Source organism: Balearica regulorum, chromosome Z, assembly GCF_011004875.1.
Source record: "Balearica regulorum gibbericeps isolate bBalReg1 chromosome Z, bBalReg1.pri, whole genome shotgun sequence".
In the NCBI taxonomy this organism is placed as follows: Eukaryota; Metazoa; Chordata; class Aves; order Gruiformes; family Gruidae; genus Balearica; species Balearica regulorum.
In genome coordinates this window covers 45,671,134-45,697,492 of record NC_046220.1, presented here as the reverse complement: position 1 = coordinate 45,697,492, position 26,359 = coordinate 45,671,134, and the positions used below count along the sequence as shown (strand labels likewise).

Genomic DNA, 26,359 nt, shown 5'->3' with positions numbered 1-26,359 from the left:
ACATAGTATAAAAACAACTAAAACCTTTGATTTAGATTTCTAATCTGCTTCAAAATGAAAGATACAACACAGCCTGATTAATGGTTTGGTGCAATTTTCAGGAGAATCCTACCAACAGAGGCTTTGACAGTACAGGGCAATGCATCTTGGGCAGCTTCCACCCTTGAAGATAACTAAATAAGATTCTCATATGTTTTAGATTCTCAGTTCCAAAATACCTTGCATTTCTCAACAATCATTACAGATTGCTACCAGGAATCCCACAATGAAATGTGGGAGAACAAGACTGGGGATCTCAGTGAAGTAGGTTAGGAGATGTTTACTGTATTATCATGAGTTGTGCAATGCCTTGCAGATGAATAGATGTTAGGCAACTTGGAGGTTAGTGTCAAGCTATTTCTGATCAGTATTCCTGCAGAAATGGCATGTAAGCAGTAATAATGTGTTGCAGGATGTAGTTAGCTGAGATTTATTATGAAAGCCACAAACAAGAGGATGGGCAATGGATTTTTCAGCTCATTAAATGTAAAAAAACTCAGAAATAACTTAGTTTCTGATTTTGGTCAATCTGAATAATTTCTGTTTCTGATGAATTGGAAAGCAAAGAAATTAAATACTCAAATATTTTCTGACCTAGAACTTAAGTACTACTTGGCTTTTAATTCCCACTTTTCTTGGGGAAGAACAGAAGGTAAAGTTATAAATGCTTACAGAAAAGGGCAATCTCTCAAAGGGAGGCCTGTTAGAAGGGCATAAGCTCAAGTGGGAATGAATACGGAGATAAAAAGAGCAGATATTTGATGCTTATGAGACTTCACAAGTTTGGGAACACTTTACAAAAGAAAGTAAGCCACTTTCTGTTACTGCAAGAACTGGTTTCATGATGACATTAAGAATAAAAATTTGAACGAGTGACCACTGGACTCATTCATGGAAGTGTATTTAGAAGTGCTGGGAAGAACAGTACCCTCAAACAGTACTCTCAAAACCACAAGATACGTATTGCCCCGGTGATAGGTTTGCTTTTTTATGTCCAGGAATACCCTGCATAGGCCCTCACCTCTATTCTCTTTATGGAAAGCTGAAGATGTTTTCTTAATTTTTAAGCTACAAGGGAGAAAGCTTTTTCACCTATACAATAGCGACAGAAAGAGCAGAAGGTTAAAATGTTTGTCCTAGTGACCGACATTGCAGGGAGGAGGTAATGAAGGAAATGGCTGCAATGTTTTTCCCTGCATGCTAATTATCAGTTTTTAAGATAATTTCCTTCTTTCTTTCCCTGGGCTCACTGTTACAGCCTTACACACACTAAGCAATGGCTGAGCAAACAAAAGAGATTCTGCTGAAAATTTCTCATTGTTAAAAGGAACCTGCAGTGTATAATACTCCTGCCATCACCAACATGTCATGCTGGTTTCCAAGCACACGCAGGGCATGCCTGCATTTTTGACAGCACTGCCATCTATATAAGGCAACCGCTCTTTCATTTGGCAATCTTCTTTCTGCTGCCTATTGAAGAAATAGCCTAATCATTGTTTGTGCCTGCCACGACAAAGAGACCCTTCTCCATGCACGCTATTTGACTGCAACCTGGTGTTTTCTTAAGACAGGAAATATTTGCACAACAATGAGGGAACATGTTAGCCATTATTTCCACTCTTGGTTTTTGTGCTACATTCCAACTGGTGTGCACACAATCGCAGGACTCCTGCAAGAGGCCTGCGCGAGACTCATCCGTGCTGTGCACAGAAGGGTTACTCCACATCAGTCTCCTGAAAGTTGCCTCACTATGGGCAAACTACAGTCACTTGCCCTTGCTGGTAAACCTGGCATGGTGCTGCCCTACTCATCTGCAGACTCACACCAAAGCTATGAATAGAAAAGATATGCACAAAGAAGAATCCCAGAGGTAATGCAAGACCACTTTCTCATTTCTTTTGTTTGGGGGCTAGGGGAGGGGAATAAAGCCCTAATGTTAAAAGAGGAAGAAAAAATTGTGACCCTACCTCAAGCAATTCCTTCAAAATTATTTTCTTCCAGTGATTACACAACACAGACAACAGCAATACTGATTCCATAAACACAAACACTCTAATAAACTAGACAAAGCATAAAACTGCTTTCTATTAACCATGCATAGAGTTAAACAATTCAGGGCAAAATCAATCTGCATTTCCTCCAAAGCTAGCTCTTCCTCCATAAACAGGCAAATTCTTACTAGAAGCAATATTTTGAAAAAATAAGCAAGAAGCATTTTATTTCTACTTAGTTCTTCCTAAATCATATCCTATCTGATGCCAAACCAAGCATAACTCTAATATCTGCTATCTAATTGCAAAAAGACACCAAATATGAAAGGATAAAAGTCTGTTCCTAGGGTCAGGGCTGCTAAAAGGTGACTGTTATTCTGTCCATGTGTTTCCTCCTCTTTTTTTGCAACCCATCATGCATCTAGGGCGTGCATTGTGTAATAAATAATTACCACCCATATCAGTAAGCAAGGTGTTAAAGAAGAAAGTAGCCCTACTGCAACACTTGGAATTGAACTGTTGTATCAGATTCACTTCCTCATGTAGCTCCTTCCAACTTCTTTGAAGCTCAAGCCCTTCCACCATATTTTGTTTCTCCTTTCTCTCCAGTTTATTTGATTTCTTACTCAGCAGTGTGCAACCTACTGTGTTAATACCATAGCAAAAGTGGCAATGATGTACATGCTAAAGAGTTGGATCTGGTGACATGGGAGATGCCAAACACAGGGCTGCAAATGAGAATGTGTCCTTTGGCTTAAGCACGGTATCTAGTAGGTAAATATCCCTACTTGGAAGTTTGTAATAAATAGATTTTTGTAACTGGGATATCAGCCTTATTCCATCCACTTTCGCATCACCAATTTGTCTCACAGAACTCCTTCCAGCATGACACTTGATCTGTCTTTTTCTACAAATGAGACCTGCTGGTTTCCAGTGAGTTCCTTGGTAGACGATGGAAACTGACTGCTGATAGTAATACATGAAGCTAACTCACAAGCCTTACGTGAGGTCTGACAGAGCTGCTCTCCAAGCTGCTGGTGGGTCATTCTGTCTTGCCCTAAGAGTAGCAAGGCTTGCATGGTCTGAATAATGCAGCTGGTATGTTTGGTGCTAAATTAATTACATTGTGGAAGCATTGTATGCTTCTCCCTCCGTTCTTCCAGTTAACCTGCATCCATCAGAAATGAAAACAATGACTGTTTTGCTCATTAGGAGTTATAATTAAAAATCACTTCTTCCCCCACACACCTCAAAAAACACCCCAAAAACTTCAGGATGGTTTTAGGATATCTCTTATTCCACTTACTTTCTCAAGGGTATCCTGAGCTGCAGAGGTTCAAAATAGCCAATCCAACCCAGTATTAGATTCCTGTGGAGATGTTCTAACCAGTTTTTCTACATTATTATCACTACTTCCTGCACTTGGTCTGCTCATTTTGCCCCACACTATGTATCTTGGCAAAGAAATAACAGTGGGAACCCATAATTTATGCTACAAAACAGGTTGAGCAGAAGATTCTACAGAGCCTGCTTTACCTTATAGAACTAATTATCCCCACAAAATCAGGGGTTTTCACAGCCATCATCAATGTAGTATCAGATAAGTTTAATAAAGAGATTTGCATAGTCCTTTGTTGCCTAAAAAATAAATCAGAGATTGGTACAGACCATCAGGAATTTTGGCAACCTTGTACTTGCACTTGCACTTGTACTTGGCAACCAGAACGTACTAACACAGAAAAGATATTTTGAGGTATTGCAAAAGATCATCTTGTGAGTGAAAAAGTGGTGGGGTGGGGTGGTTTGGATAATCTTCCACTTCCTTCTTTGACAGAAAGAAGAAATACTCTGTTTAGTTTTCGGATTGGTATTTTCTCACATCAGACAAGCAACTTCAACAGTCATTAACTATCTCTAGAGGTAAAAAAGAAGGTGGCACAAAAGCATTCAAACTGTTTTGTCTGATGTTAGAGAATATAACAAAACTGAGCAAACTGACATTTTATTATTCTTTTAAGGAGAAATCAAGCCATGGAAGAGAATCTGTACAAACATCTATTTTGAACGACGCTTTTGTTTTCATGCTAAATATTTAATGAATTTTTACTGCCTATACTGTTAACTAGAATGTAAGTTTCTGCACCTGTTGCCTTTTGGAGGAACTTAATAGCAAATGACTCAGAAGTTCAATATAGTCTGAAAAATCTTTAAGAAGAAGCTGTGAAATAACACGTACCAAGACCAACTGCAGTTATGCTTTTTCTAGCCTTTTGGTTCACTGCACTACTCTATTCCTGGCAGCTCACTCTCCACATCGCTCCTCAGCAGGCAACTCATAGTCCTCCAAAAGGTTAAGTTTAGAAACAAATAAACAAGCAAACAAACAAACATACAATCTGAGGACAATGCTCATAGATAAGGCACAAATGTGACTTCATGGGCTGGTTGGTATCCCTGTATCTAGTTTCTTTTCAGTCATACATGAGCCCATGACCTTATTAATTACCACATTGGGATGAGACTTTGCATATGTAAGGTTCAGACTCACAGTTTGTGGCCTCACCCAATTCAACGAGAACACTGAGTTGTGCAAGTTTTTCTCAATGTGAATGACGTTATTACATTTGGTATCTCCCATTCAATCCCTCTGCAGCCAGATGGAAAATGTACACAGCTGAAACTGGAAGTTCAAGGAAGATCAGTACCTCTGTCATTCTGACCTTTCTGTTGTTTAATCAACTTCTCTATCTGCTGTTATTGTAGTTTTCTTACAGACTTGTTCCACGGGCATGGATTAGTGAAGTAATAGAGAAAAGGCTAGCAAAAGATAATTGTTTACCTGAGTACTCAAAAATGCTCCCAAGTTGGTATTAACTTGTGTATGCAGGTTGGCTAGTTTTTGAGTGAATGTCAACACTATATTTAAACAAAGAGAATGTCAATATGGCGTTGAAGGCCCTTCCATTTCAGTCCTTAAAATGTTGCCAAATTAGACAATTACTTAAAGGTTATCCTCCACTTTCTTGACAAGTACTTCTGCTAAATATATTTGTATCAGACATCTTCCCTGTTTATAGTTCATAGTATAGTTCATAAAATATGTCAGACTGTGAGCACATTCACAGCAGCCTCACTTGGCCAAGAACACTTGAAGGAAGGATCTTGAAGAATTTATGACCATTTCTCAGTCAATATTAGAACACATCAGAAACAAAATTCTGGCCAATGAATATCCTTAACACTTTGATCTAATAGGTTGCTTAAGCATCAAGCCAAATTCTGATTCCAGATACCTCAGTTTGAACACTCAGTAGGTTTTTTTAAATCAGTTGAATTATAGTTTAAATAAAAATAAATTACAGGACAGCCTCACTCTATACTTTAGGTTTTCACATTGTAAAGAAACCCCATCAGTTTTACCTATGTGGGCTAGTTGTCTGTATATATGTTTTCCAGGAATATGGATTATATTCAATTCTAAATTAGTAAAAAACCTAAGTGATTTTTTATTCAGAAATTCCATAGTTAGGGTAATTATTTCCTGTGCATTAGTGGCATTATATATATAGTGATTTTTATTCAACCAACTTTTAGTCCTGAAACAATTTCTGATGAATCATGTCTGATACATAAAAGGTTCTCTAATGTGTTATTGCTTCATTAGCAGAGCCTCAGTATGTTCAGCCCTAACCAACATGATTAATATCTACCACTTCATTTTATGCCTCTTCAAAAGTAGAATGCGTAATGCAATATTTTGCTGTGGTAGGAATAAGGCATTTTCTTTTTTTCTTTTTGACTTTGCTTTTAACATAGCTGTTGCCATGCATGCATAGGAAAGAGGAGAAACAGGATGAATGATATGTGGTTAGTTCTTCCTTTCTGTGAGAATACCAGGCAGGCAAGTTTCCCAGAATGGCCTATCAATAGATTAAACTTCTTTATACACAAAGTTGCAGCAGTATGTCAAAGAAACAAAACTGTCACCATGACTTCACTCTGAGCTTTAAGTGAATTTAAGTGACTATTTGCATGTTTTGGGCTCAGACTGTAGATTGAACATATTCTGAGATATCACACAGAAGGTGGCTACAAGAAGCAAAGGTTGCAAAAGGTTTGGACAGTCATGTCAATGACTGCAGCAATGCAATATCTACATCTATACAGAACAGTTAACCAGTAAACCTCACAGCACTTCACTGAAGAAATAATTACCCTCTTTATCTAATCAGAAACTACAGATACCAGAAAATCTATACATCAGGTACTCTTTCTTCTTGGTTTGCATTAGAAACACATTTTTGTAAAGGCATGGCTTCAAGCTGCATTATTAGAAAGGCTTCTCTGTATTTACTTAGGTGCAGTTTTTCAGATTGAGATAGCGTCTGTTTATTTCTCATTCCTTTTCTGGTTTGGTGCTAGAAAATAACAGGCTACAGGTCTTCTCACACAACAGCTTTTTCACTTCAGATTATTGAAAGAACAGTGATTTATTTGAATGATTTTCTCTTCTGTATCAATTTATATAGCTACACCTTGATGGTGTCTGCCTGAATAGAGATTTTTAGCATCACATTTGCTTATGATCTTCATTTTCCTTACTTTAGACAACATGGCTAAGAAAATGCTGCCTCTGATTACTGGATGGTCTCTTGGTAATTTAAAACTAAGTCAATTGATTTCCAGTGCTGGTTTAAACACTTTTGGTGAACACCATCCTAAGGTACAGAGAGCAGCCAATTGACAGATCAAACAACATTAAGAGTAAAGAGAATGTAAAATATATGGATTAAATGAAGATAGTTGAGCCTTTGTGCAGGACAAAGGAGTCTTTCTGAGGATGCAGTTCAAATCTTCATATGTGGATCTTGAAGGAAAAATAGTTTTCTTCAGGGTGCAACAATCCTACTTCCCAGCAGAGCTACAGAGATGACTTTTAGGCACGTGCCAGCAAGCTGGGGTACAAAACCACATCAGAATATTTGTTTATATTTTTCACTACTAAGCCTTTTTACATTATAGTGCAACCCCCTGAATTTTGCTTGGAAATTGGGCTTGTTTGTTTCTTTGTGTGTGTGTTTATTTACTTTACAGACCTCTTCCTTGTATAGAGTTGTGTCACTGTTTCAGAGGTTACCAGAAGTGTAAGATCGCTCTGGATGTCTCACAAGGAAAAAGGTATGGTATTTTTAAAGTTTCATTCTTTTGAGGACTGAAAACCTTTTAAGAGAACAAAGCTGCTCTTGAAGACTTACTATAGTACTGAGACCAAGAAATGAAACCCACCCTTTTTCACAAGCTTCTTACTTGTAACTCATCATCAAGAGGTAAATACTTCCTGCTTTTTTGTTGTTTGGTTTTTTGGGTTTTTTGTTTGGGGTTGGGGGTTTTTTTTTGGGGGGGGGGGGGAGGTGTGGGGTGGGTTTTTTGGGGGTTGTGTTGTTGGTTTTTTTTTATATTTACCTCTGCCACAAAACACCACCACCTATGAACACTACACAATAAGACTGGGCTTAGGAGAAGAGAGACCAATGGAAAAAATCTAAGACGTCCAGCAGGAATTTTGTCCCTCAGGAAGGGTCACTGGAGCTCCTGAAAACAACTATGAGAAGAAAGTTGTTTTGTCATAGATATTTGAGATTACTTTAATAATTGATACATAAGTGAAACTATATGTTTATCGGACTGTACTAAGGAAAGGTACTAAGTATTCTTGACCTAGAAAGTATGAAACTGTTAAAAGGTATCAGACTTGAAGAGGAAACTTGTAAAGTTCTTACAAGAGACATCAATTTTATAGGCAGTCTTAAAGTCTTAGGGAACTTCTGGTTCAGCATCTATCTGTGACAGACATGAGACATTCAAAACTGATCAAAATGTTTACATAGAACCCAGATTTAAACTGAGAATAAAAAAAGGAGTGGTGAATTGCAGAATGTAAATCAACTAGCCTGTAATTAGGACCCCACATCTACCCTCTAGGGCAGAACAATAATGGACTTCATGACCAAATCACTAACTCTTGGGAACACAAAGAAACAAGACAGATTTGGAAACTTAAGTCTGCAAAAGCAATAGGATGAGTTTGGAAGGTCGACTATAAAAGACTGCATAAAGTGTGTAATAAAATGAACATCCCAGCAGTATCCATCCTTTTGATGAAATTGCTACATTTCCAAGAACTTAGGCCATCTGCAAAAACCTGTGGACAAAGATGAAATTCCTAATAAAAATGACAGTATACTCTTACTTTACAGTGCCCCAGTACTGATTCTAGGAACTGTTCAACAGGCAGTTCTAACTAGTTGTCCTGGTTTCAGCTGAGAGGGTTCATTTTCTTCACAGTAGCTGGTATGGGGGTCTGTTTTGGATTTGTGCTGGAAACAGGGTTGATAATATAGAGATGTTTTTGTTATATGGACCTGTTGTTGTTGAGCAGTGCTTACACAGAGCCAAGGCCTTTTCTGCTTCTCACACTGCCCTGCCAGTGGGATGGCTGGGGGTGCACAAGAAGTTGGGAGGGGACACAGACAGGACAGGTGACCCAAACTGACCAAAGGGGTATTCCATACCATATGACGTCATGCTCAGTTTATAAGGAACTTGGGGGAAGGGGTGGGTGGGTGGGTGGGTGTGTGGCAGAGTTCGGAGCGATGGCGCTTGTCTTCCCAAGTCACCGATATGCGTGACGGAGCCCTGCTTTCCTGGCGATGGCTGAACACCTGCCTGCCCATGGGAAGTGGGGAATGAATTCCTTGCTTTGCTTTGCTTGTGAGCATGGGTTTTGCTTTACCTGTTAAACTGTCTTTATCTCAACCCAGGAGTTTTCTCACTTTAACTTTTCCAATTCTCTCCCCCATCCCAAAGGGGGAAGTGAGCGAGTGGCTGCATGGTGCTCAGCTGCACTAGTACCATGAATAAAACCATCATGATTTATGGTAATGTGCAGTTTATATGAATATGTGATGTCTAAAGCTTACAATAAAATCACAAACAGGTAGTAATCAGATCATACACCAGGGGACAATTTGTATTATAGATTCATGTGTACTAAATATACAAGTTAAAGTCAATCTTGTGTTACAGGAATTATGCAGCTGCCACCAAGATTTTGAAAAGATTTTGAAAGCTTTATGATAAAGCAGAAACAAAGTAAAGACAAGAGGTTAATGCTGTACATATAACATCTAAAGGAACTTTAGATTCATGGTCCTAAGCTGGCGTTAATTTGTTGGGATATGCTGGGGGGGGGGGGGGGGGGGAAGTGTTGATACTGAATTCTTTTTTCCTCCTGTCTACAAGTAGCAATACCAGACAATATAGCGTGAAATCATATTAGCTAGATATATTATATCAACAACCCTGAAGCCTGCAACATCAGCAACATGCAAATAGCAAACTCAGCACCAGGCTACCAGTTTATGTAACAACTGATGGCAAAACACTGTCATTGTAAAAATATTATAACTAAATCAAAGATGCTGCTCATCTGATATAGGATCACATGAGTTTAATCATTTATAGTAGAAAGAAAACACATGGTTGTCTAGCAAAACATGAACAAGAGTGACTATAAAACAGTGTATTGTGGAATAGTTCCTCACAGCTAGGACAACAGACCACCTTCAACAAAGGCAGGAAGGAGAAATGAAATTAACTTAAACGGAAAAGGAAGGGCTTGAGTACATTGCAGACACAGAGACACACTCCTTTCAGAAGCCTGCACTTAGCTCACCTTAAAGCAATTGTGAGACCAGGCTCTGAAATTCATGAAATGTTTCAAAAGTGTAGAGGAGAAATGAAACCGTCTCAGACATTAGTTCACAATTCCTGGTATATACATACCGATATGTATATGTCTGCACATATGTGTGTATATATGTATGTGTGTATGTATTTATATTTAAATACATAATAATGGTATTGACTTATTTTTACTTTGGGAGAGGGGACTTTCTAAGACAAATGACACTTTCATAAATAAAATTTGTTAGCGTCTTAGGAGGAGCTTGACTGATTCTTCTTATGGATAAAATACCAACTTTGCCAGGCCACACCAGACCGATCTTTCATCACTCCTGCCAAAGCAGCCAGCAAGAATAGGAGTCATTCATTCCTGCAGCAGACAGGTTAATGCCAGGCCTGCTTCTCACCTCTTCAGTGCAACCAGCAAGTCACACTTTTTAACTGGATCAGAGTAACAAAAAATAACCTAAGTGCTTCTATTGGGTTTACTTGGCAATGTTGGGGGGGTGAGGGCTGCAGGGGTGGCCTCTGTGAGGTCAGGGGATGCCTTTTGCTGGACACAGCTCCTTCCAGATGGCTCCAAGACTGACCCAGTGCTGCCCAAAGCTGAGCTTGTCAGTGACACTGGTGGCACCTCTGTGATAATGTATTTAAGAAAGGGTAAAAAATGCTGCACGGCAGCTGTGAGAGAGATAAGTGAGAAAGACATGGAAGAATCAGCCCTGGAGATGCCAAGGCCAGTGCAGAAGGAGGAGGAGGAGGTGCTTCCAGGCACCAGAGCAGACATTCCCCTGCAGCCCGTGGTGAAGACCATGGTGAGGCAGGCTGTCCCCCTGCAGCCCATGGAGGATGATGGTGGAGCAGGTATCCATCTGCAGCCCATGGAGGACCCCAAACCAGAGCAGGTGGATATACCCTGAGGGAAGCTGCAGCCAGCAGAGAGCCCATGCAGGAGCTGCAGCCCAGGGGGAGAACCCACAGTGGAGCAGTCTGTTCCTGAAGGACTATACCCCGTGGGAAGGACCCACGCTGGACCAGTTCATGAAGGACTGTATCCCACAGAGGGACTCATGCTGGACCAGGGGAACAGCATGAGGAGGAAGGAGTGGCAGAGCAGACCGACTATGGACTGACCACAACCCCCGTTCCTCATCCCCCTGTGCTGCTCAGAGGGGAGGAGGTAGGAGAGTCAGAAACAGAGGAGTGATGTTGAGACTGGGAAGAAGCCAGAGGGTCTAGGGGAAAGGTGGGTTTAGATTTGTCTTTGTTTGCCACCATTCTACTCTATTTTTAATTGTCAGTAAATCAAAGTAATCTTTCCCAAGCTGAGTCTGTTTTGACCATGATGATAATCGGAAAGAAATCTCTCTGTCTTTATTCCAACCCATGACCTTTACCATCTTATTTTCTCACCCTCTTCTGTTGAGGAGGCAGAGTAAGAGAGCAGCTGGGTAGGTGTCTGGCAGCAAGCCAAGGTCAAACCCACCACAGTGGTCCAAATGAGAGGCCCCTAATTTACCCAGTGTATGTTTTACAGTTAATTTTGGCCACTCAAGGCTGCAATCCACTCCATTCTATTTTCGATTCTGTAATTAGTACTGCCAGCCAGTGTCTTGGAAGAAGTTTATCCCAGGATGGCCTTGATCATGCAGTACTAGCATAGTTGATCCATATTAAATTTAATTTAAAGTTACCTGAAAATTTTGCCTCTCAAAAAGTATGACAATTTTGTATAAACACACAACGGGTAAAATGAAAGCGTATTTCTAACATGTATTACACATATTCTGAGGGAGAAAACATTACCTTCCCTTAGTCATGGGAACTTTAGGCATGAGCTATGTTCATGCCTGCAAATGAATACTCACCCATATCAGAAGACACTTCGTTTCAAAGAGAAGTACGCTACAACGTGCTTCAGATATGTTTTCTTAAATGGGGTGAGGTGTCTTCCTTCTGTCAGACAGTGTTTTGTGTTAAAGTGGTTTTGGCAGTTGTGATCATCTTCCTCAGACCTTTCCCCCCTGCCCCACCCCCAGTGTTTGCATTTCTGGCAACCCCCTCTGATTTATGCTGAGGTTCAGCTTTCCGGAGTTCATTGCAATTTGAAGATTTGATTTTTTTTTTTTTTTCCCTACTCAGGCACAGAACAAGCAGCGTGGGGAATCTAGGCAAGAATGTGAAGTGTCATAAACCTTATAACAAAAGGAAATGTTACTAGGGATGCTTACAGAAAAGACAGTATAGATTTCTGGATTGTAGCAAGTCTTTCTTCAGAGAAGGCTAATGTAGTAAAGGCACAGTCTCCATATTAAGAAACCTTCAAGCCCTAGCAGGACTCAAAACTGGGGTTAGGATCCTCTGTCTACCTGAGTTTAGACATTAGGATCTAGCATCTTCCTAATATCACAAGGAACAGATATTGGGGTTACACTTATTAGACACAACTCAGACAAGTGATCTTTTGAAAAGTTTAGCAGAGAAGCTATTAACATTACAAAATATAGACCACTGTCTGGCTTTACAGAAAAAGGAAAATTTTACCTCCTTAAAATGTAAAATTGAGAAGATACAAGAATGAGCAGTAAGCATTCGGTTTAAAAAATTCTCTGCAGCTCAAACTTTTGACAGAGCATAAGAAAATGAAGGTCTTTAAAAATGTTCTATATTCTTTAGGTTTTCCAAGAAAAAGCCTCAAAGTCTGGAAGCAGCTGTCAAATGACAAATGAGATACTAATACCAATTTAGAGCAAGCATACCTATGAGACAGATGTCCTCCTAATGGAAATATATTTAAGCTGTATTCTCCTGTACCATAACTATGTCAGTTTAGCCATGCACAGAACACTGTTCTTGAAACTTTCTCAATTATGTTGTTTGTATGCCTTCTTCTCACCAGATTGTTGGTATTACCATAGCTATCAAATATTAATGCACAAATTGATTTCATGCAAATCAGTCAAGACTTACAAGAAAATCAATCATGTAGTTCAAATTTCCCATATTTGTGACTTGCTTTTTGTTCACTTTTGTCTATATTTTGTTACTAACTTCCACTTTTTCCAGTGTTTTAGTTATTTCTTCTATCAGTACTTCCAAAATTGTGAATGACATCTCTTTTTTCTGTTTTACTTTATTTTGTTTCACTGCTGCCATACAGCCACATCTCTCTCACTGGTCTATCAGAGTAGGAAGGGCAGCTTGTGGACTCTGTTATATTTATATGCCAGCCTCAATGTTAGAACAGCGAAAACCAGGTGCAAAACCACTTCATCCATTTTCTTTCAGAATCAGGTTACAAAAACTATCCATGAAAGCAACTGTAACTGAAACACAGTCCTTGAAATTTCACAAAGCTGCGATAAACAAATGATGAATCTTTGCCAGTATGGTCAGCCAAGGATCACAATCTCTCTAATCATGTCAGTCTACGAAGAACTCCACTTTTTACCTGTGCAAAAGTTAGAGAATAAGAGACTTCTGAACTTCAGCTGTCTACCCAAAATAAGTACTTTCAGTAACGATTTTAATGCTTTTTTTTTTTTGCTTTTTTTTGCCTTTTTTTTTTTCTCGCAGGAAGTAGTTAGAGGGTACTTTCTGTTACTGCAGCAATACACATCAACTCTGGTGCTTTGCTTGTTTTGATCCAACACATTTCTTTGCACCCAATTCACTCTTTTAAGAATACTTGGTGTTCAGCTCTACCGTTACTAGTTCTTGTACTGCAATGGCAATACTGCGATACTTTGCAGATGGTTTAGCAAGAGAACTGCCTGTGACTTATTGTTCTAATTTACATGCAAGACCAACAAGATATAGTCATCGGCTGTAATCATAAACCATTACTCTCCATGGGAAAAATAAGTAGGAAATCTTGCCCCCTCCCCCCCCAGATTTCGCACTCCTGTTGGAAACTTACGTTATCAATCTCTACTGGGTTTACAGAGGAAAGGCCTTTTTAGTATGGTGCTCCACCAGAAGTTCAGCCCTATAAATAACAGACACACTAGAAAGACCCCCTTTTTTCCCCCGTCAGGAAAAAGGGAGGGCTGCCAAGCTAGCATGTAGTTATACACTACTTCTCTACCCAGAAGGTACATATACAATGAAAATTTTCTTGACAACATGACGATGCAGATTTGAGGTCTTGCAGTCTATTCTCAAACTAACCTAAGTGGCCACATGTGTAGGCAATTTCCCCTTCTCCTGGCAGTGTCTCCTAGTGACAGCCTTGAAACCAAATCTTCTCATTTTCTTGTTAGCTTTCAGCCCCTTGATCCTGCTTACCGTACATATGCATGAACCTCCTGTGGGAGCTCAAACTGAGATGAGGAAAGGACAGAAGAGTGCTTTAGGTCTGCTTCGATCTGCCAAATCATACTGCACTCCAGATAATGCTGATGTGCAGGCACTCTTGGGGAATGCTGCAAGCACTTCAAGCTGCTGCAGGCTGCAGCACTTGGGAGTGTTTTAATGAGGAAGATGCTTTCTTTGAACTTCCTATTTCCTTGGAATTTAATTTTCTGTTTTCTTCTTAAGTAATTTGATAACATATTAATTGGGACGGGACAAAGTGAACCACAAACCAAAGTCTTCCTTAGACTCTGTCTAGACACGCTTTTCTTTTCATCGCTGCAAGTTTTGTACCCGGCCAGGTCTGCTCCCTTCCCTTCCCACCCCATCCCCCTCTTCCGCCTCTCGATTTTTCCACCCACTGACCCATTTAAAGCACATCTGCCCGCGAAAGGCGACCGCCGGGCAGCCCGGAGCTGGGTGGGCGCTGCGCACCCGCATCTGTAGGAGCCCCGGCACCGCTGGGTCCCCGCTCACAAACGCGGGGCTGCTACAACCAAACCAAAAACCAAACCAAACCTAACCCATTCAGCGCCGTCGCCGCGGCTTCCCCCCTCGCCACCGGGGTTGCACCCATAGCGGGCTGCCATGCCGCACAGTCCCGGCGGGTTTATGGTTATTTTGGACTATGCCCTGCGGATGTTGCGTCCTCCTGACCGGCCAGGCCATCTCCCGGGGTGGCCTGTGGAACGGTGAGAAAGCCCTTTGTTGCCATGAGCCGCCGAGGAGTTGCCCCCGCTCCGTCCTGCATGGGTTTCAACGTTACCGGCACGGCCAGGGCAAGCCTTAAGAAAGGAGAATGCTAAACAAGAGCAGTTGCAAAAGGGGCTGGCGACAGCTCTCCACTGTGGTGGACGGGGTGCGGGGCGAGCGGCTCTGAAGAAAGTCAGGCGCCGTGCGCCGCGGAGCGACCGGCCGGGCTGGCTGGTGGGTGGGTGGTGCCGGGGAAGGCGGGGGGCCGGCCGGCGGCCGGGAGCCCAGAGCCGGGCCGCGGAGGCAGGGGACGTGCAGCTCTGCGCTGCTGGGGAGCGCTGCCTGCTCCGGGGCGCCTCCCCGTCCCAACACATCGACCCTCGCCGGGCTAGAGCGGCCGCGGCCCCGCAGGTGGGTGCGGCGGGCGGGGCGGGAGCGGCGCGTTCCCGGAGCAGGCGGCGGCTAGGGCCGGGCTGTGGGCATCGCTCTTCCCGGGAGCCTGCTTCGTGCCGTGCGGAGCGGTGCAGCTCTCTTCCAGGAGCCGCGGGATCGCCGGGCAGGTGCCGCACTGGAGGGCAGGGGAGGCGCAGCTGCTGTGCCTCTCTCCTCCTTCTCCTCTTTCGGCTCCTTTTTACTTTCTTTCCCTCTTTCTCTCCTTTCCTTTCTTCCTCTCCTTCTCCCCTCTTTCATTTTTTTGGTATTTTTCTTTCTCTCTTTCGTTCTTTGTCTCGCCTCCTACTCTCTCTTTCCTTCCCTTTCCTCTCTTTCCTTCCCTTTCCTCTCTTTCCTTCCCTTTTTTCCCCTTTTCCTTTTTTTCCCTTTCCGCCCTCCTTCCTTTCTCCTCTCTTCTCCTTTTCTCCCCTTTGCTTTTCCCCCTTTCACACGGCAGTGCATGCAGGGGAGCCCAGGGCAGGCTGTTGGCCTCGGGGGTGCTGGGTAGATGTGAAATTTGTTAGTGAACGTAGGGTACAGGGGACATCTGATGCTCCTGAGGTGTTGCAGTCCTGGGGTGTGGCTTCCCCCCCTCCCCGAACTGGGAAAACTCTGAAGAAAACTCCCCCCCCCCGAACAGTAAAGCTGTTTAGAAGGTTGTAAATAGTTTTCTGTGACCCAAGTTGGGTGGGAGAACTCAGAAGCCTGACAGTTATGCTCTGGCACTTTGCCTCCTTTCAGTGTTGCTCAGAAGTAGATTTCCTTGTGGGAAAGAGGAGTGGCAGCAGGATGGAATTGCTGTCTTGGAGTCTGCAATTTTAAATTTCTTTTTTAATGGAATATGAGGTGGGCGACCTCAGAGCTGGCAAGAATGACAGAGTTAGAAACGGTAGTAAGAAAAGAGGAGACAAATCTAGCATTTCAGTCTATTGACTTCAACTTGAAAATTCTTGTGAAAAATAATGCAGTATTTGTAGCTCAAGTTGGAGCTCAGTTACGATGGTACGTGGCTTTTGAAAGTAGGTGTATACAAAAGAAAATACTTTTCTCTCCTCAGTGATTCTTTGCCTGTAGTAAACATCAGTTATCAGCATCATCTATTTCCTATGAATCTGAATTGTCTGGGGTAATACAGCTTTCTTGACCAGAAGAGCCAAAAGTTGCTTAAAAACGTCAATGAATACCTTTGCCAAGTCTGTTCTCTTTTTTTTCTAACTTAAACAAAATGCACTGGGGAACATAGAAGCTGCAGATTTATAGGCTGCTTTGCTGATAATATGGCGATTTACTGAGTAAAATCCTGCTCTCCAAATTTGTTGTCACAGTGGAAAGCCCACTGCTAGTCTTATGAAAAGATTTAATTTTGTTTTTCTAATCTCCTCCTGGTTTTCCTTTGGATTCCAACATAATCCAAAAGTTCTTCGCTTACTTTGGTTCATAAGCTCCTGAAACTTGGAAACACATAACTTTGTCAACCTAGAATTCTGTCTTAGGAAAGGTGAAAAAAGGTAATTCCACAGGAATGTAGCACGCCCAATTAGTATAACTGAAATAATTTGCGCTGTTAGGTTTACTTCATAGCTTCAGGGAAACCACTTCTTGCACTGTGAAGCATTATTATACGCAGGATAATCGTGGCACTAGTAGAGAAGCTTAATAAACAGAAACCTCATCACATCTCAGAAAACTGTGATAGGTTATCTCAGAAAGCTGTTGCACCTACCAGACCAGAACATTGCAAAGCATAACAAAAGCTGTGTGTTTGGTAACTGTGTTACCAAAATGTTCACCAGTGGACAAATGTCCTTGAAGAGGGTTCCAAGTACTCAAAAAATTGACAACCTTTTCCTTCCCCCATGAGATTTAGTTGTGATTTGATAGATAGTACCTTTCCTCTAACAGTCTGCCATTCTGAAACACAGCATTGTCACGAGGCAGCAATTTGCAAAATTCTGTAGCTGGGTGCGAGGAGTGCAGTGAGTGCTCTGTTCCTTGCGAAATTACAGTTCCTATTTTAGAATAATGTGAAAAAAACAGATATGCATTTTACTTTGAAGTAGCCAATGTGTACAAATTACCTTGATGAAGACCAGGAAGTTGTACTGGGTGTTAAATTGGATGTTAAAGATTTTGTGGGTTTTTTTGTTTATGAATGTACTTTCAAAGTAGGTTACCTTGAGGTAAAATGTATCTTTTTTGTCAGTACAAAGAGTCACAGACTTCTTGAGGTAGGAACTGGGCACTGAATTAATTTGCCATAATGACTTTCCTTAGTTGAAATTTCTTACAGTTACGGCTCTTCCTGTGGGTCCTCTAAGGATGGACATGAACGCAAATGGGAATCAGGTTTTGAACTGTTCTGAGGAAAATTTACTTGATACAGTAGTACCATAGAGTACTGGAAAGGTTGCCAAAATTTACATTTTTTCAATGCTATTTTACACACTGAGTGTACGTTCATACAGGTTTTACTCATTTTTTAAAAGAGAAAGATTTAGTGTGTCAGATTCCAGACATTTGAACATAAGATCTCCAAATAACCCTGGGGTTTGAATTTATTTCCATACTTCTTTTCTTTTTTTCTTTTTTCCCTGAAAAACAGCTATCTACTTTTAACTACTGTCACTATTTAATCTCCATGTAGGGCTAGGTGTAGCAGTACTAGTTGTTTGTGGAGTTTTGTTTAAAGCTGCCTTCTAAGCTCTCAAGGGACTAGAAATGTGGGGGTTTTTTCTCTAAAAAGGAAGTGTCTTTCTCTTTTTTATTAGTGACATTTTTAAGCAGCTCTGAGGGAAAAGCTCTGCTCTTGCAGAGTGTTGTCAATAAGCAGACAACTGCACCCATGTGGAACCCTGCTACTGCCTCTGCATGACTTTCAGAATTAAGGTCTTAGTCCCATAAAGTCTAATGGTAACCCAAGTACTCAGCTTGTGACCAAGTCTTACTTTCACTAAGACTGAAGACCATCTAACAGAACAAACACGAGTACTTTAATTCAGTTACAGGAGTATCTGTTTTCAGGATTGTGCTGCCTGATACCATGGAAATGCTGAGTAAATGTGACTACTTCTGGCAGATTTCTGCGGATAACCTGTGCAGTCTGTCTTTGTGCTTATGCGTGTTTGTATTTGTGCAAGCTGCTTATGGCTTTAAAAATCACTTCCTCATCAGAACAAATGTTCTGCATAACTGAACCTGAATGGAAACAGGTTAATGGAAGCAGGACATGTATGCTTTGAAGTGTCATGGATATGCCCTGGAAAAACTCATGGACTTCCCAGCAAATCTACGCTTAGTGGAGGGCTGCCTTCTGAAGTGTTAAGGAAAAGCTTTGCATCTCAGGTGGAATTTGTGAATGGGGAAAGTGAACAGCAAGGATCTGGTCAACATCTGCTCACTTACTATTCTCAGGGGTAGCTGAAGTTTCCTTACATCTTCCCTCCCTGTGAGGCAAGAAAAGGGAAAAATAAGTCAGTTCTGACTCTCGCTCCCCACCCATCAAAATGATTACTTGTCTCCTGGCCCACTTCAGAGGTGGGTGTACTCCACACTCCGTTTTCCACTTGGCTTTTCTTCGATACATTTCTGTATAAACAAAAAAATCTCAGGTTGTCGTGAATGGATGTAGGATACTAATGCAGCTGCCAGGCAGTTTTCAAACACCTGTTGTAAAGCTTTGATTAAAAGCTAATGTGTCCATGGACATATAATAGAGGCCTGCATAATGTTCATCTTGCTGGGTCCTCTCCATAGTAGCTGTATACCGAAAGTCACCAAAGCAACTACAAGAGAGCAAACATCACTGTCTACTTCCTCTTGTATTTGTTAGAGGAAGTGGAACAGGAGGAAGAATGAAGAGAAGGAGCTGGGTGCACGTTAGTTCAGCAGCCCACAAGGCTGACAGAGTCATGACACTAGAACATTGCAGTTAAGCCTGCAAGACCCATCAGACTTTCCATGCTCTTATTATAACTGGTTTTAAACTCCTGACAGCCTCCATGATGATCCGTAACTCTAAGCTCTTTCCTGCTTTTATAGGAGATTTATAGGCTGCTGAAGTACTCCAAAGTACTTTCTTACCCTCCACCTACCCCCTTCTGAACTTTTGGTGCTGATACTGGCCTGTCGTGTGTTTTGGAGGTTACAGTGCTTCCTTTTGCATGCTGAATTTGCATTTAACATCTTGCCTCAACAGTTTTGCCATCAGTGTGAGAAAACACTGAAGTGCCAAAATTGAAAGAGATCTGATTTTTTTTGTTCCTGTGCCACCAGCCCCTAATGATTTTCATCTTATCATGAGATGGGTCTGTGTACCATTTTACAGCAAGCCCTAACTGCTTTTTCCAAGTAAAAAATACACTCAACGTAAAAATATATGGTAATTGCTTAAATACAAAAAATATCTACTTTGTTTATGGTTCCACTCGCTCTCTAAACTACTTCAGACAGGACAGAGGAGAGTGGGTGATGCGTTTCACACGAGCTGGGAGGCCCTGCAATGCCTGAGAAACAGGAATCCTGTTTTCCCAATCCTGACACCGTAATTCAGGCAGAATTAATATCCCCAGAGAGCAGTGCCACCCTAGTGTAACACTGATTAGTGGCTGTCACTGCTTTTAACCTCTTTTAGGAAAAGACACCTCTCTCACTCTCCGCCGTATCAGTCCAAACAAGAGCCTAAAACCCAGAGCCCGGATTTGCTGGACTGCGGCATGGTGAGCACAGACTTCCAGGGTGCCGCAGGGCCGGTGGCTCCCGTGGCGGGTCTCTCAGGGCAGCCAGGGCCCATCCCACCACCCCAGCCTGGAGCGGGGTAGCGAGGGGGCACAGGGGCAGCCCTGGCATCAGGCACTCCCTGGGGACAGGGGCCCAAGGCTGGGCTGGGACTTGATCACCGCTTGTCAGGGCCCGTGGCCAGGCTGTGGGGGCTGGAGACCAGCCCTGCTATGGCATCACGGGGGCAGGGGCCTAAGTTTCCCCTTTTAACAACTACTGTATCAGAAATACAGGCTGACTTGAGGGAGAGACAGTAAAAGAAGGAAGCGGGGCAAGTACATTGCTTCTGCGATTGAAGTTCGGTTGAGAGCAAGACCAAGGCTGCAGCATGAAGTCTTTTATCTGTGGCTGTGCAAACCTCCCTCCCACTCTCCCACAGTGCGGAGTGCTGCTTCTGATACCGCATGGTCTAGTGTGCACACTAAAGCTATGCAGAGCTTGAGAAAAAGATGTTAAAAGCTTTACTGAATGCAGTCTGAAGCTACATTAGTGAGTATTCTAGGCTTGTAAAACTATAAAACAAAACATAGGTATATTATTAGACAAAAGGTACCAAATCTTTCCTTACCCTGTAAAGGTCAGCTTTTGCAAAGAATGGGATATGATCAACTGTTAGGACTTTGTAGAAAAGGAATTGAAAGCATAAACAAATCATAACTTACTGTTAAGACTGTTCAGAGGAAGCAGCATGTCAGTGAGAGAAATTTGACTGCGGGAGAAAAACTGTTACCTAAAGATAAGAGCCATGTTAACGTGTAAATGTTTGCAGATCTCTCATTTTGGTATAATAGAAATGCAGGGTCTGATTATTCTGAGCTCAAAACAATAGAGGAATTGCACCCAGCTGGGTATACAAGGCCTTTCTGAAAGAGATTCTTTATCCTGCTTTCAGCTAACTTTTATTCTAAAACAGGAGCAGGAAAGACTTCTTAGCAAGCTTTATTCTTTGGAAATTGTAGAAGGTGAAGACTGGAATGGTAGCTTTCAATTAAGGCTCTGTCTCCCTGCATTGTAAAGAACAGGGAGTGGGGTGGCAATCCTCGTGAAGTCTGTGGTACTCCACAATGCTAGTCCTTCTATAAAAACTGAGAATAGGATAAAATAGTAGTGCTAAGTCTCATCCTAAAGAAAGAAGGATTCCACCTTCACAAATATAAGTGTATTTGAAGTACATTTTAAGTTCTAGAAAAGTCTTCACTTTTAAGTAGGCAGAAAACAGTAAGGGTAACCAGTATCACAAGCTTCATCCTACGGAAATACAGACTCAATAGAGATTATGGAGACTATCACATAGCTAGTAGCCTTCCTTTGTTAATTTCATATGTAATGGATATTACTGTTACTAGATCAGATCTACTAGTCAAAACTAGAAGGATGTCAAGTGAGCAAGCGTGTGATAAGTTATAACCATGTTAAAATTTGCTCTAAATTATGTCATTTTGTTTGATGCCACATTGCAAACTAGAAGTGGTAATTGTGGAATTTCCCTTTTAAATTTTTTTTTAGTTCAAATTCAAAGTGTGAGACCTGATACTTAAAAGGTACCTCTCCATGCTTTCACCTCTAACTGCACTCTAGTTCACCTACCCACTTACCTGAAGGGTTAAAATTTTAGTTCTTCCAGTTTGACTTCACTATACACCTAAAACAGACTTGGAAAAATGTCTATCTACCTAAGATAAATTAGAAATGCGGGATAAAATAATCACCTCTATAACTGAAAACAGAGTACACTTTACAGTAAATAAGATGTTTATATAATGCTGTTAGTCACAAATAGTTTGTGGTCTCTGCCTGCTGGTGCCTTGAATTACAAGATATTTAGTTATAGTATTTGCTTAAAATACCACTGGTCCTTAGACATTTGTACAGTGATCCACACCTTCCCCCCACCTACTACTACACGTGGATCAGTTCCCACAGTCAGTTTGCAATCCTGTGGGCATAGTGGTAGACCCAATGTGTAGTGGATCCCCGTGGCAGCATTACTACCAAAAAACTCTGTGATGCCAGGCCTCAGTTTCTTACACGCACCTGTTCTGAGATTTGCAAGTAGCAGGTTAAAAGCCACAGTTTGAGAATTAAAAGCTAAAATGATACTGGGGTAGCTTAAAGAAAAGAGGGGCAAAAAAGAAAAATCTTACACTAACTAGCCTACAGCAAAGCACAGAAGTGCACATACTGCACACTTCTTTTTCTTACACAAATTTTCTTACCAGTTTTTTTGGATAGTAATTATTCTTAGAGCTGTTCAGACAGTTATTCAGAGGCATGAAATTTTTCTTGTAGTAAAGACTACAGGAGCTGTATATCCCTCAAATACTTCAATATTTCATTAACCTTTTAACTTGTAGATTAAATTTTGGAAGACTTTCTCTATAAGATGTATTGGCTTTTTGCAATTAGAGGGTGGTTTGAATTTCTGTAGCAGCTGCAAAACTGTGCAGTGATCCCATCAGAGACTCCTGAAACAGAAAACCAGTGCTTAAGAGGAAACAGGACTAACAAACAAAAATAATGTGAAATAAAGATGAAAGTAAGATTGACCTATTATAAATCTTACTGCAACTCAGCGTTGCAGCATATTTCCACATAAAAGCAATTGCCGAATCACAAAAACAAGTGTGTTTAAACAATGGCAGCACAACCCTGCTGTGCTCTAAGATTTGTGCATTTGCAGTGACTTAACACAAATCAGCTTTATACATAGGCTGTAAGCATTGCCTTTTACCTTAAAAGGGTACTTCAGCAATTCAGTCACAGCTGTTCTTACAACTCTGAAAGTTGAGGAGCTATGCTATACTAATTTCTTTCTCTCATTCTCATCAGCTCTTTCCTGATGGTGTTTCTAAGCTCATCTGCAGGATGTTGAAGAGACGGTATCTCACATAGAAATCTTGAAAAGCTTTAGGGGCTGCTTTCCTGGTGAGAAGATAAAGCGTGTCTAGCATCTAGGAAATGAGTGGTAAGTTGTAATGAAATTTATGTCACTGCTGAACTAAGTATAAAACATTCTTGTCAAACTCTGAAGCATGAATTAATATCAAATGCTTGCTTTTCAGTAACCTACCTGATTTACTGGTTTTAATCATGTCAGATGCAGCTGAATGAGCTCTGTTTTCTTACTGAACTTTGGTTTGTAGTCTTAGTGCTACAACTGGTAGAAGATAGGAAATACTGTCTCATGAAAACTATCTGCCTCTCCCAATCTTTTTCTAGAAAAATAAACTCATTCATTTAATTTTCAACAGAATATTTTTGGCTGAACTTTTTACTGTCACTAAATAGCAATGTAATTATTAACTGGTAATTTTTTTAAAAAACCCTTTTAGTATTTGAATGACAGTCATATTTCACTTTATTTTAGGATTTTTTCCTTCCATCTTCCTGACTAACTCACCGAATTTCTGAGAAACACAAACTGTTTTTTCTGAAGTTGTTGAAGCTGATATGAGCAGAGTGGAGGGCAATTTTTTTAGCCCTGCAAAGCTACCTGGTATTTGAAATGCTGAAGAGGAAATTACGGTTTTGCCACAACCCATGCTTCAGGCTTTTATTGGGTCTAACTCTAATTTTAGTAGTCATTTCGGTTTTGAAAGTTAACCAGAAACAAGACTTATTAAATCGGAGACATCTAGAGCTGACAAAAGAAGACCCTATTGGCAATATTAATTGCACCAAGATTATAGAGGGGGATATGGAAGAAATTCAAAAAGTAAAGCTTGAGACGTTGTCAGTGTCATTTAAGAAACGCCCTAGACTAACTACAAATGATTATATTAACATGACAGCAGACTGTGCCTCCTTCACCAAGACTAGAAAATACATTATGGAACCTCTCAGCAATGAAGAAGCAGAATTTCCGATTGCTTACTCAATAGTGGTTTATCACAAAATAGAGATGCTTGATAGACTTCTAAGATCAATTTATGCCCCTCAGAATTTTTACTGCATTCATGTTGACAAGAAGTCTCCAGAATCTTTTTTTGCTGCTGTGAAGGGAATAGTCTCATGTTTTGATAATGTCTTTATTTCCAGCCAGTTAGAGAGTGTTGTGTATGCTTCATGGAGCAGGGTGCAGGCAGACATTAACTGCATGAAAGATCTGTACAGAAGAAGTTCAAACTGGAAATACCTAATAAACCTCTGCGGCATGGACTTTCCTATAAAGACCAACCAAGAAATAGTAGAGAAATTAAAAGCTCTTAAAGGTGAAAACAGCTTGGAAACAGAAAAAATGCCTGTTTATAAAGAAGTAAGGTGGAAAAAACACCATGAGATTATTGATGGTAAAATAAAGAACACGGGCGTAGACAAACAGCTACCACCTCTCAGTACTCCAATTTTTTCTGGTAGTGCCTATTTTGTAGTTAGCAGAAGATTTGTAGAATACATATTAGAAAGCAGCAAAATACTTAAGTTCATTGAGTGGGCAAAAGACACTTACAGCCCAGATGAATATCTGTGGGCAACAATTCAGAGAATCCCTGAAGTCCCAGGTGCAGTTTCTTCTAGTGACAAGTACGATGTTTCTGACATGAATGCACTGGCCAGATTTGTCAAGTGGCAGTACTTTGAGGGTGATGTGTCCAAAGGTGCACCCTACCCACCATGCAGTGGAGTTCACATTCGCTCTGTCTGTGTTTTTGGGGTGGGAGACCTGAACTGGATGCTACGAAACCACCACTTTTTTGCTAATAAGTTCGACACTGATGTTGACCCTTTTGCAGTGAAATGTTTGGAAGAGTATTTGCGACACAAAGCTTTGCGTCTGCAAAAGAACTGAAATGCTGCATGCTCCAATTACAAAACATACATACAAATTGTATACGGCTATATACTTTAACATGTAACACTGACGGTGGTGGTGCTGATGATGGGTATAACGGTTCTCACCATGTTGATATGGTGGTGATGACTCCTTCCCTGCCTTGTCCACGGACAAGGGGGAGAGAAGACATGTCTCGAGTGAAGATGGGGATACCTTACGTTGCACATTAGGCTTGGAACTTTGGGTACAAAATTGAAGACAGCAGTTTTTGGAATATTTATTATCTAAAAGGTGTAATTAATGGACTTCCTTTGGCTAAACTATTGGTTGTAAGGCTTGGAAAATGGTTCATGGTTATTCCTCTTTTTTTTTTTTTTTTTTTTTTTTTTCCCCCATGAATGTAATGCTAGCTGGAAGGGAAGGATGAAAGGGGGGTGGGGAAGCAGCTGGACTGCACAGACTTCATACTGAGTACTGAAAGATCTCAGGAAAATAACATTAGAATTGATCTGAAAACTAAACAAAAGGGAATATACCAAAGCCAGCTGTCATTATTTAACTTAAATCTGATTGCTGTAGTTCTGTAATATGTAATCCTTAATCCTCCTGAAAATTTCATCTTCAGCATGGAGTATTAAGGACTTGTGGTTAAATTTTTGTCACTAAATCTTGCTTTTGTACTCTTAAACCTCCCTGATAATGTGATATAAAGTGTATACACTAGTTTGTAATCACATCTTCTCAGGGAAACTTCAGTTTTGTGCCTGATAAGAGTTAGACTTGTAATTTTACACCTCTTACTGTATCAGGAGTCTTGCTTTTAGATCCAAAATGACTCAAGTTTCTCAAAAACTTAAAAGAACAACTGGACTAGTGTCTAAATGTCAGTGATGATGGAACTGCTGGTTTTTGCTTTCTGTCAAGTTCAACTTGTATTCCAGACTCTTTTAACACTGAATATGTGAAAATAAAGTTATTTTTCTAAATGATATTGCCTCTTCCTACAATTAAAGTCCTTCTAAAAGCACCACCAAAAATTCCTAATGATGAAGCCTAAAGTATTTTTGCTGTAGGTTACCATACACAACTGAAGCTGCAGATGAGACAAGTCTTACCTTTCCTCCATATGTTCATTAATTCATGTGTCTATGCTTGTCTAGGTTTAGCTGGTGTGGCAGACTTTTATTTATTTGTTTCTCTTGGTGGAAGGGAAAGGAGGAAATCTGGATGAGTTTTTTTCTGTGTTAGGTCCCTGCTTAGTTTAGTGGCTGCAATGTGGCACGGAAGCATGGTGGTGAGAGAACAGGACACTGTGAGGGTTTATATTATTTCTTTTCATATGAATTCAAGTTTGTCATGCATAGTTACTGCCAGATGTCTCATCTTACTCCTGAGATGACAGAGGAATTCATTGCAGGCACTAGCAAATTGCAGAATAAATTTTTCTTCTTGAACTGTTGCTGTGATTGAAGCATTCGTTTCTTAGAGAGGTAGTTTATCATGAAGTTTCTCCTAAGGTGTGCCCCAATATTTAGACGTTAACATAATGAACTGCTGC

At 40.9% G+C, this 26,359-nt stretch overlaps 1 protein-coding gene across 2 annotated transcripts; it reads left to right on the top strand.

Annotated features, from left to right (window-relative positions):
• Window positions 1–15,093: 15,093 nt before the first annotated feature.
• Window positions 15,094–25,790, top strand: GCNT1 (glucosaminyl (N-acetyl) transferase 1). Of its 2 annotated transcripts, XM_075740651.1 has the most exons (3): window positions 15,094–15,233; window positions 22,860–22,995; window positions 23,398–25,790. In XM_075740651.1, exon 3 carries the CDS (start codon window positions 23,536–23,538, stop codon window positions 24,814–24,816), a length of 1,281 nt encoding a protein of 426 aa, XP_075596766.1. In that variant the 5' UTR covers window positions 15,094–15,233; window positions 22,860–22,995; window positions 23,398–23,535; the 3' UTR covers window positions 24,817–25,790. The 2 variants fall into 2 exon arrangements, with proteins under 2 accessions (XP_075596766.1, XP_075596767.1); XM_075740652.1 differs by lacking the exon at window positions 22,860–22,995 and having other exon boundaries at window positions 15,124–15,233.
• Window positions 25,791–26,359: the final 569 nt, after the last annotated feature.

Coding starts and splice junctions, on each gene's coding strand:
- GCNT1 (XM_075740651.1), top strand. CDS start 23,536: ATGCTGAAGAGGAAATTACGGTTTTGCCACAACCCATGCTTCAGGCTT.